The following is a 12,471-nucleotide window of genomic DNA, read 5'->3' on the forward strand; positions in this document are numbered from 1 at the left end:
GTTCACGTCATGAGCCAGGCAGAGAGCAGCAGCAGAAAAGGACATACTAACGTTAATGAAAAGCCACAAAAGCTGTTAACACCCTTTATATAAATGGTATTGACATCTTGAGTAAAACATGTACTAATAAACATATTAGAGAATGTTTTTATAATGCAAGAAAAATAACAAAAATATAACCCTAACCTCTGCTAGACTACCAGCACCAAGCACCCTAACGTAACCCTAACCCTAACCTCTGTTAGACTACCAACACCAAGCACCCTAACGTAACCCTAACCCTAACCTCTGTTAGACTACCAACACCAAGCACCACACCCACACAGCCTCATAAGCGTCAGAGGGGACAGGATGATCCTCCAGTTCCTTCGTGAGTTCGAGGAGGCCAGTCAGTGACGCCATGAAGAGTTGCTGGCTCAACTTAAGTCAGTCCAGCAAGGGTTTGAGGGACTGATGTCTCGATTGCTGGATAAACTCTAATTTCCAAATTTCTGTTTGCGTTTCAGTTATTGTTTACATTTTTACTATTCACTTTACATTTGCCATTTGCACTGTGTTCATTTGCACTACTTGTGGATAGTTGAAGTTTTTGGACATTTTACATGTTTTTTCATAATTTTTTTTTCTTGAATAAAAACGTACTTTTGAATATTATATTAAATGTATTAAATTATTAAATTTTATATTACATTTCTGCCTCGTGTGTTCTTGTTGATGTCATTGTAGTAAATAATATTTTTTATTAAATTAATTTTATTTTTTTTCCCCTTCATGAAAATGGACAACAGAGTTTGTACATAAATGTACTCTACATTTTCACATTACGTTACATTACATTATTACATTACCCTTCTATGAGTTTCTTCTGGGGTAAATACAAATAGATTTTGCAGGTTTTCTGGTAAAAGTCTGTTTTACCTTTGATTGCATTATATTGCTCATATATGTATTACCCCACACTTCTGCACAATAACTCAAGTAAGGCAGTATAATTGATCAATACAACATTCTAATTGTTTTGCAATCTAAAAACATTCTTGACTGTTCAAAATAAAAATATTCTTTGACAGCTTTTTCTAACATATGATACATGTGATTTACATGTCATATTGTAATCCAATATGATTCCCAAAAAAACTTAAACTCTGATACCTTCTCAATATTAAGACCATCAATGGACAATGACCATTATCCATTGTCTTCTTTCCCTTATATTAGTATGATTAGTCTCGAGACTAATAAGAAAAGGGAAGGAACAGTCAACTGAGGAAAACACATTTATTGGTAGGAGAAAAAGTTTACAACACAATGTAAAAACACTTATGACAGCAGTCTATTATTCGTACTTCTACTCATTTTCATCTGCCTGTCTTGGGCATCCATTTGGGTGTTCCTGACAGATCTCTGAAGCATCAATGCACATGTTGTGCAGAAAACAAGCTGCCATTATGATCATCACGACTCCATCAATCCGCGTGTTCTGCAGATCTCGTAGGCGCCTCCACTTGCACTTCATCCGTCCAAAGGCTTGCTCTACGACCACCCTCCCGCGGCTGATACTGGAGTTCTGCAGCTCCTCGGCCTCAGTTAGAGCCCCATTGTCAAGCTTAGGAGAGATGACAAAAGGGAATTCCTGTCCAGTGTAGGCACTGTCTGCCAGTAAGGTGTAGTCACCCATCTTCTCCTCCCATGTTGTGTAGAAATTAGAGGCCCTCAACATCCTGGCATCACGGACCTTCCCTGGTGGTCCAGCAAAAATGTTAATAAATCGCCCCCTCTCATCCACAATCCCCTGGAGGAGGACAGAATAAAATGACTTGCAGTTCATGTAGTCTCCTCCTCTTATTGGTGGCCTTTGCATCCTGAAGTGGCATCCATCAATAGCACCGATGACACCAGTGAGGCCACAGAGGCGGTGGAAAGCAGCAGCAGATGCTGCTTTCTCACAGGCATTTGGCCAGAATATAAAGGATAATCCCATTGTGGACATGATGTTGAGCGCTTGTAGGATGATCCTCTGTGCTGTGGACTGTGACACATCAAACTTATCAGACATCTCACGTAAACTGTTTTGGTTGGCCATGAACCACAGGAACATCAGCACCTTCTTTGTAGCGGGGACTGGTGGTAGACCTTCACGGTGTTCTTTATCAATACCATTGTCCTGCAGCTTCATCAACAGATGTTGAAACTGGGGCTTGGTGACATGGAAATTGCGTGCAAAAGTGTGATCATCCATGTTCAGCCACTCTGTTCCAGTCTTCAGTATAATTCGCTGTTCAGGCTGCAGTACGTCAAATATTCTAGGCAAGAGACAAAACATATTTCAGCAAAAGATTATGACACATTAACATTTTACAGTCCTTTCTATAATCACTGTATTATTTCTAAGTAGTAAAGCAGCTTTTACTTTCGTTGAGAGAGAACCAAATATCAACTCTCCACATATATAACATATACATTATTCACAGTACTCGAGTTGTAAAAAAGAAATCAGCGGGGGTGGTGGATTTTATCATATGGGGACAGATAATTTGTGCTGATAACAAATAATATAATATAATATATTACAAATAATAGCACTGACCAAGACACCTGCAGAAATACTGCAGGAATGACATAGCAGCAGTTAAATGCAGCCTTTTGTAAGCTTTAAATGTGCAGAAGAAATGAGGAGCCAAGAGCCTGACCCAAGAGAAGAAGAGCCTAGCTCTTCACATGGGTCAGAACCCAGTTCAGGTATGAAAATACATTTCTGTGGCACTTTGTGATATGATATATCATGTGATAATAAAGTAATGATTAACTATTTTTTTAGGGCACAATCTCTGGAAAACTTTAGATATGGAGGTTGCAGAGACCCAGAAGACGAGGAACGCAACAGCTGACTCCATTATTGAAGTCCAACGCTACCTGGCAGAAACAAACACACCCAGAAACCAAGATCCTTTGCAATATCGGAAATGGAACCAGAAAATATACCCACATCTTCTTCAACTTGCACTTAAAACTCTCTGCTCACCATCATCGTCTGTACCATGCGAAAGACTATTTTCCAAGGCTGGGGAGCTGGTGTGTAAGAGGAGAAATCGCCTTGGAGCAAAGACACTCCAAAAACTTTTGTTTCTCAATAAAAATTAATGAACTAATCACTTTTTTGTCTTTTATTTCATATGATTTAACAGTTAAGTTGACAAATGTGCACATAAGTTAAAAAATTGTAACTCTGAATTTTTACTCTAATTTGCTATATTTTGCATACCAAAATATCAGTTTTATAATTTACACGAACAAGGAATTTCTTTACCTGCAATGATTTTATAACTACTGCAGGAGTCGCTATTGGGTAACCAACACAGTATCAATACAGTGCCGACAGTTTGTTTAGTGCAGGGGTCGGCAACCCGCAGCTCTAGAGCCGCGTGGCTCCTGGAGCTTTTTCAAAAATGTTTGACCTTTTTTTTTTTTTCTCTTTTTTTCCTTTTTTTCTTCTTTTTTCTCTTTTTTTCCCCTCTTTTTTTCCTTTCCCTTTTAATCTTGACATTTCGACTTTTTTCTCAACATTTCGATTTTTTTCTCAACATTTAGACTTTTTTCTCGAAATTTGTACTTTTTTCTCGAAATTTTGACTTTTTTCTCGAAGTGCATAATAAAAAAAAAATAATCTTCCCCCACTAATATAGAAACATGCAGCATGTGTTGCCTTCATTCTAAGGCATATACAAGACTTTTCATTTTTTGCGGCTCCAGACATATTTGTTTTTTGTGTTTTTGGTCCAATATGGCTCTTTCAACATTTTGGGTTGCCCACCCCTGGTTTAGTGTGTCAATACACTCCTTGAGGTATCATCGTCCCATCACTAGTTGAGATTACATTGAGAAAAATCGGTTTACATCAACATATAATTGAGAAATTGCGTAAATGCAGTTGTTCTGAGCACTCGCCCTTTGTTTACTTATGACCGACCAAAAAGCGATCGATACTTATTCTAAACAATGAAATACGCCGAAAAAAAAATACCTTTCGCTCATATCTGTTTCCTCTTCATCCACCGTGTTGTAAAGTTGCAGAATGACCGCATATTTGTCCAGAAGTTGCTTGTATTCGGACAAGGCAAGAGCTAGAACAGCTTTCGTGGACGCGGCCATCTTGTTTTCCGACTTTGTAACTGGAACGCATGGATCTGCTGGAACGCTTAACTTGGCTGTGACGTAATTCCCAGTTCCGACTTCCGATTTCCGAGGTAAATGGAACGCGGCATAAGCCCCGGATCTCCTGACATCCTAGATCATCCGCCCCTGCTGTCAAGTCTACCGTTTTGGCGTGGAAACTACCTTATTTTACCCCTCTTTCCCGCCGTCCTCCCGTATTAGTATTTTTTCCATAAATTTCCCGTTTACAATATAATAATTTATAAAAAGCATTACTGTGCCTCTCCGAACTGAACTGCCACTAACCTCGCGAGAACTGCCCCCTGCTGTAGCCTGGGTGGCAGTTGTCGCGAGGTTATTGGCGACAACGGGAACAAACCGTTTTATAATAGATCCATGGAACAAACTCGGAACAACCTGATAAATTTAGCAAAAATGGCACTGCAAAGGGAAATAACAATTCCAGTTCCACTAGGAAAAGGAGAAGGTAAAGCAGTAATAAAGAAGAAAGGAATGGAAATATGGCAGAAAAGGTGGGAGGAAGACCAGAAAGGACAGGGATATTACAAAATACAAAAGTCTATCATAAAAAAGAATTATACAGAAATCAGAATCAGAATCAGAAAGGGGGTTTATTGCCAAGTTTGTTAACACACACAAGGAATTTGTTGTGGTGATTGGTGCAATACAGTAAATAAAAATATAAAAACAAACAAATATATGGAGATAAAATAAGAGATAGAATAAAATAAAATGTATAAAAAGAGATAAACAGAAATGTACAATATGAGGATTAAAAAGTGCCGGATATGAGTCTTTACAAAAAGTGACGTAGGATGACAGATGACAGATAAAATGTATAAACAGAAATGAACAATATAAACAGAAATGTACAATATGGGGTTTACTTTTCTGGAACAGAAGGGAGGAAATAGTCATAACAAGACTCAGACTGGATCACACAGGATTAAATGGCACCTTGTATGTAATGGGAAAAAGGGATAGTGATAAGTGTGAGAACTGTGGAGTAAAAGAAAACAGTGAACATATCCTAATGTATTGTAACAGGTATAAAATAGAAAGAGAAAGGCTACAGGAAAAAGTCAGAGAGGCAGGACGTGAGTGGAATTTGAGGGTGATACTGGGAGCAGAGGGAGATTGATTGATTGATTGATTGAAGAATTTATTAGAAGAATTGCATAGGATCAGGTACAGTTTCATGACAGTACAGATTCGCTGATACAAAGTCAACTAAAAGGCATTATTCCAAGAAAGCATTACACTTGTTTACATTGGAGACCTTTTTTAAATTCATATAACATTGAATGACATACAGGTAAGAAGCAGTACTTTGTAGGGAAGATTGTAAAAAAAGAAAAGGGGGGAATTACTGTTATTTTGCACCGTGAGAGACTAAAAAGGTGATGAGACAAATAGAATAAGCTAGGTAATACAAAACAAAAGCAGAAAACAAAACAAAAAAACAAAAACAAGAACAATAATCAGAAGGAACAGCGGGATGTGCAATAGAGGCTTTGATTATTCCCAGTTACGAGTAGCAGCCTCCTGAATTTGGCTTTTTAGGGCAGACTTGAAGGAGATTAGGGATTTGCTCTCTTTTATGGCTGTCGGTAAGGAATTCCACATGTTGGTAGTATCTATAATATACTATTATAGTAATTACACACATAGGAAATGTCCACAGCATTTCAGTATCAATAAAAAAGGTAGTCCTATCAGATTCTGAGCACATAATTGTAGTTTGTATGTTTGACAGGTAGTTACTTTCGATTTCTTATAAACCTCTCTTAAAATGTAAGATACTGGACCTAGGTTGGGCATGTGGGAAGGCGGGTGGCGGCAAATGTCCCTTATTTTTAAATCCAAAACGTGACAGGTATGGTTCATATTGCTCTCAGAAACTGCGAGAAAAAAAAATCCTAAAGATAATGTAACTTGTATGATCTTGAAAAACAAAAATGATGAACTCTGTTGCAATGTAATCCTCTGCTTGGCAAAATTTTTTATCCACAAGAATAGGATACTAAAATCATCCCCCAAATGTTGTGTATTTATGAACGAATTTAAAATGTATTTGAAATCTCTAAAACTTATAACAACAATTAAGGCACAAAATGTATATGATCTCTTAAAGAATTTTCCCTACTGAATTGAATAAAATCAGTCTGAATTCCCCCTTATAAAGTTGCTTTTTTTCCTTACTAGTTTAATTACTTTACTAATTTAATTACTTATTTATATACGTTCCTTTTATTTCATTATGTCTGTTTATTATTTATTGTATTCAGTCTGTTGCACTTTATGTTAAAGCATTTTAAAATATGTCACATTAGGGTCAGTTTTATGTTCCCTTGTTACTCTTTCTGTATTTCTAATGCTGTATTATTCGTCATGCTCAATTCACTCAGCTGTTGTAGTCGTTTCTATCAATAACGTCATGCCATTATATGTAATACGCTTGTTTAATTGTTGTTTATTATTACTGTTGTAATTGCATATGTACATCACTACCTGCCTTGGGAACACCTGAATGTGTTTTCACTAATTGTGACGTCTGACTTTAAATAAAGTTTCTAAAAAAAAAAAAAAACTGCGGAAAAATCCGAACCACTTCCTGATTCAGTCACGTGGTATCAAGGCTTCGGACGTCATCGTTTTCAGCTCCGTCCCTGAATAAAAACCAGCCTCTAAATGTGCTTCGCCCCCCCCCCCCCCCCCCCCCCCCCCCCCCCCTCTACTCGACACACGCTTCGAAGCCTCGGTATAAAACGTCAGTCCTTCCATAGTCATTAAACCATCTCATGCTTTTTGCAGGAGAAGAATATGCTCTCCTTCTGCACATTATGACATGTTTGTTTGAACAGAGTGATTTCAGAGAATAAAATTAGTGCATTTATTACATTAATAGATTTTTGGGATATTTAGTTCTGGCATATCTATAATAGAGCTTAAATGAAAACACAAAAAGTGAATTAAAGCACATTTATTTATTTAAAATATTTTCAGTTTAAATACAAATTGATTGTAAAGTAAAGTAATTAAACTAGTAAGGAAAAAAAGCAGCTTTTATGAGGGGGAAATCAGACTGATTTTATTCAATTCAGTAGGAAAATTCTTTAAGAGATCATATACATTTTTTGCCTTAATTGTTGTTATAAGTTTTAGAGATTTCAAATACATTTTAAATTCGTTCATAAATACACAAATTTGGGGGATGATTTTAGTATCCTATTCTTGTGGATAAGAAATGTTGCCAAGCAGAGGATTACATTGCAACAGAGTTCATCATTTTTGTTTTTCAAGATCATACCAAAAGTTACATTATCTTTAGGATTTTTTTTTCCGCAGTTTCTGAGAGCAATATGAACCATACCTTTCACGTTTAGGATTTAAAATAAGGGACATTTTCCGCCATCCACCGTCCCACCAGCCCAACCTAGGTCCCAGTATCCCTTAAATTTTAAGACAGATTTACTAGAAATCTAACATAACTACCTGTCAAACATTTACAAACTACAATTATGTGCTCAGCATTTGATAGGACTACATTTTTTATTGATACTGAAATGCTGTGGACATTTCCTCCTATGTGTGTAATTACTATAATAGAGCTTAAATGAAAACACAAAAGTGAATTAAAGCACATTTATTTATTTAAATATTTTCAGTTTATATACACATTGATTGTCGACAATCAATGTGACATATAACAAACTCATATAAAACATTAAAAAAGCATAATTCCCTTGCAAATTTTGTACACTTTACATACAGAAAACCTGCATATAATGTTATGTTTCCATATATGAAAAGCATGTCTTGAAAACCGACATATAATTAAAAACTACAAAGATTATATGAAACATGTATGGAAAACATAATTTGCTGTTCAATTTCCTTATAGACCACATACATTATTTTTACTTGATTCATACTTAATTCTTTTTATTATCTTGTATGAAAGAATGCAAAAGAGGCCACTTTCAAGAGTGTATCATAGTATGGACTTATAAGTCTTATAAGACACACAATACATGTAAAGCCTAAAGATTTACTACTGTAGGTGATGTAAACTTCTTATAAGTTTTTTATGTATCTTTCAAGTGAAACATTTACATTTCCACTCATGAGGTTCTCTGGCCTTCATGACTGATACACAGGCGCATGTTTCTGAGCAGCTGCTGCTGACAGACATCGGTCCTTCCCCCGTCAGAGACACTAAAACCTCAGTTACAAATCTTTCAGAACTCGTAACTGAGCCCCATCCTGCTCCTCTTTAGGAAAACAAATCTGGTATCACCATTTTAGAGATATTTACACGAAGTGTTCGCTTTTTTAGCAGAAATGTCTTCTCTCTTGCATCCATTTCTGTTTGTTGTTCCGAGTTTCTTCCATGGTTTCTTCCCGTTGTCGCCAATAATCTCGCGAGAACGGGACACCCAGGCTACAGCATGGGGCAGTTCTCGCGAGGCTTGTTACATTTCAGTTTGGAGAGACACAGGAATGCTTTTTTAAAGTTACTATATTATAAAACGGGTTGCTGGTACCTCAGAGTATTTAAAAGAAAAAAAAATATTTTAAATACTCAGAGTTTTATATATATATATATATATATATATATATATATATTTTTTTTTTTTTTTTTTTTTTTGGGTGGCTGTCCTTTATATCACCAAAAAAAAATGCAACTCAGCAGCAACTCAAAGACATTGTCATATGTGTGGAACTCGGCGAAAAAGACAATGATTATATTAATTCAAGTGATGTTACTGTTGGGAAATGTTCACATTACAAGACCAGCCTGGGAGACTCTTAACATTTCCTTCGGGAACTGAAACAACATGGCACAAGGATACAGGACATTAAGAATAAGACAGTGGAAAGAGGGGGATTGGTTCTCAGGCAAAACAGAAATGGAAATTAAAAATAAATAAAAAATGAGACAGATGAGTGAAGACAGGACACAGTCTGGTTGAACTCCTCCCTGGACGGCGCTACAGACCACTGTACGCCAAAACCTCCAGACTCAGAGACAGTTTGTTCCCCCAAGCTGCTGCTCTGATGAACTCTCATCACTCAGAGTCTCAGAGCAATCAACCACTGTGCAATAATAATAATAATAATAATAATAATAATAATAATAACCACAATCATCATATGCTGTAACAATGCACCTTTCAATGACCATGTCTACCTCATACTGCTGCACCTTTCACTTAAAAAAAAAAGGTATATATGTTAATAACAGCCATTTGTCTATTTATTGTACAGTGAGTGAAAATAACCGGGTCAAATTCCCTGTCTAGTTTGACCTGACTTGGCCAAATAAACCTGATTCTGATTCTGATGACAAATCAGGTGTGTAGAAAGTTCCATTGATGTTCTATCTGAATTTCCATTTGACCTTTATTATATTATTTTTTTAGAACCAAACAAATCAATTAACACACACACCGTTATTTCATTTAATAAAATAAAAAAATAAAAAAAGAATAAGGCAGTTAAAACAAACCCCATGAAGTTTAGTTTATGCTCAATGATAAACATGTACAATACTGGAAAGGTTCTGATGAAAATTTGGATATTGAATATTGATTTTAAACAAAGACAAAAGAATAATAATAATAAAAAAGAAAAATTGATGAAGAAATAAACATTCACTGAGGCTGATGTTTATATATATATATATATATATATATATATATATATATATATATATATAAATAAATACTTTGTCTATACAATAACCATGTCTACCTCATACTGCTGCACCTTTCACTTTTTCTTATTGTGTATATGTTAATAAGAGCTGTCATTTGTCTATTTACTGTACAGTGAGCGAAAAAACCGGAGTCAAATTCCCTGTCTAGTTTGACCTGACTTGGCCAATAAACCTGATTCTAATTCTGATGACAAATCAAGTGTGTAGAAAGTTCCATTGATGTTGTATCTGAATTTTCATTTGACCTATTTTTTTTTTTAAATTTTATTATTTATTTAGAACCAAACAAATCACTTAACACACACACATACACCGTTATTTCATTTAATAAAATAAAAAATAAATAATAAATAATAAGGCAGTTAAAACAAACCCCATGAAGTTTAGTTTGTGCTTAATGATAAACATGTACAATACTGGAAAGGTTCTGATGAAAATTTGGATATTGAATATTGATTTTAAACAAGAATAATAATAATAAAAAAGAAAAATTGATGAAGGAATAAACATTCCCTGAGGCTGATGTTTATATATATATATATATATATATATATATATATATATATATATACTTTGTCTACAATGACCATGTCTACCTCATACTGCTGCACCTTTCACATTTTTTTAATTGTGTATATGTTAATAAGAGCTGTCATTTGTCTATTTACTGTACAGTGAGCAAAACAACCAGAGTCAAATTCCCTGTCAAGTTTGACCTGACTTGGCCAATAAACCTGATTCTGATTCTGATGACAAATCAAGTGTGTGGAAAGTTCCATTGATGTTGTATCTGCATTTTCATTTGACCTATTTTTTATTTTATTTTATTATTTATTTAGAACCAAACAAATCACAAACCCCATGAAGTTTAGTTTATGCTCAATGATAAACATGTACAATACTGGAAAGGTTCTGATGAAAATTTGGATATTGAATATTGATTTTAAACAAAGACAAAAGAATAATAATAATAAAAAAGAAAAATTGATGAAGAAATAAACATTCACTGAGGCTGATGTTTATATATATATATATATATATATATATATATATATATATATATATATATATAAATAAATACTTTGTCTATACAATAACCATGTCTACCTCATACTGCTGCACCTTTCACTTTTTCTTATTGTGTATATGTTAATAAGAGCTGTCATTTGTCTATTTACTGTACAGTGAGCGAAAAAACCGGAGTCAAATTCCCTGTCTAGTTTGACCTGACTTGGCCAATAAACCTGATTCTAATTCTGATGACAAATCAAGTGTGTAGAAAGTTCCATTGATGTTGTATCTGAATTTTCATTTGACCTATTTTTTTTTTTAAATTTTATTATTTATTTAGAACCAAACAAATCACTTAACACACACACATACACCGTTATTTCATTTAATAAAATAAAAAATAAATAATAAATAATAAGGCAGTTAAAACAAACCCCATGAAGTTTAGTTTGTGCTTAATGATAAACATGTACAATACTGGAAAGGTTCTGATGAAAATTTGGATATTGAATATTGATTTTAAACAAGAATAATAATAATAAAAAAGAAAAATTGATGAAGGAATAAACATTCCCTGAGGCTGATGTTTATATATATATATATATATATATATATATATATATATATATATACTTTGTCTACAATGACCATGTCTACCTCATACTGCTGCACCTTTCACATTTTTTTAATTGTGTATATGTTAATAAGAGCTGTCATTTGTCTATTTACTGTACAGTGAGCAAAACAACCAGAGTCAAATTCCCTGTCAAGTTTGACCTGACTTGGCCAATAAACCTGATTCTGATTCTGATGACAAATCAAGTGTGTGGAAAGTTCCATTGATGTTGTATCTGCATTTTCATTTGACCTATTTTTTATTTTATTTTATTATTTATTTAGAACCAAACAAATCACAAACCCCATGAAGTTTAGTTTATGCTCAATGATAAACATGTACAATACTGGAAAGGTTCTGATGAAAATTTGGATATTGAATTAGATTAGACACACGTGCAGTGAAAGGGTAAAAAAAGTAATTAATATATATTTACAAAATATAAACAGTAAATACATTGGAATGAAAAATAAAAAAATAAAAAATGATTGAATATTGTTTTTTAACAAAGACAAAATAATAATTAAAGTTATTTATAAATTAGTTAAAGCCTAATTTAAATTAGTCAGCAATAACTTTAAATGTCTTGGTTGTGTGTATTACTAAATGTTCATATTTATATTTTGCACTTTTGTAGTCATTTTTTATTTCCTAGTGGTCTGTCTAAATGACTTGGTAGTAACTGCCATCTCTTATGTAAATTTGCTTTTCTTGAGAAAGTTGCTCCCAAAACTAACCAGAGGAACTTTGACTATAACATTTATTGGTTCATATTCTCAGGAATCCTAGGTTATTTTGGGAGATGTTGCATATAAATTAATGTTACATAATTTGAATGTGGTTAAGGTTCATTAGGTATCGCTTTACTGATGTGAAATATTCATGGTATCCAGTCATGGTTAAAATGTATAACTAAAATCCCCCTTTTACCTCAATAAGCAAAAATTAA

General features: G+C 34.2%; 1 protein-coding gene across 1 annotated transcript; it reads right to left on the reverse strand.

The window, feature by feature from the left end:
- Positions 1 to 1,281: 1,281 nt before the first annotated feature.
- Positions 1,282 to 4,463, reverse strand: LOC133454557 (putative nuclease HARBI1). Its single transcript, XM_061733276.1, has 2 exons — positions 4,022 to 4,463; positions 1,282 to 2,303 (listed from the first exon to the last, which is right to left on the reverse strand). The coding sequence occupies exons 1-2, from the start codon at positions 4,147 to 4,149 to the stop codon at positions 1,349 to 1,351; spliced, it is 1,083 nt and encodes a 360-aa protein (XP_061589260.1). The 5' UTR covers positions 4,150 to 4,463; the 3' UTR covers positions 1,282 to 1,348.
- Positions 4,464 to 12,471: the final 8,008 nt, after the last annotated feature.

The sequence above is a fragment of the Cololabis saira genome, chromosome 11 (assembly GCF_033807715.1).
Source record: "Cololabis saira isolate AMF1-May2022 chromosome 11, fColSai1.1, whole genome shotgun sequence".
Classification (NCBI taxonomy): Eukaryota; Metazoa; Chordata; class Actinopteri; order Beloniformes; family Belonidae; genus Cololabis; species Cololabis saira.

Bases quoted from the DNA above. Each gene is read 5' to 3' on its own strand.
- LOC133454557 (XM_061733276.1), bottom strand. From the start codon at position 4,149: ATGGCCGCGTCCACGAAAGCTGTTCTAGCTCTTGCCTTGTCCGAATAC. The intron at 2,304-4,021 runs GTATTTTTTTTT...TCTCTTGCCTAG, and splicing joins GAAACAGATATGAGCGAAAG to AATATTTGACGTACTGCAGC.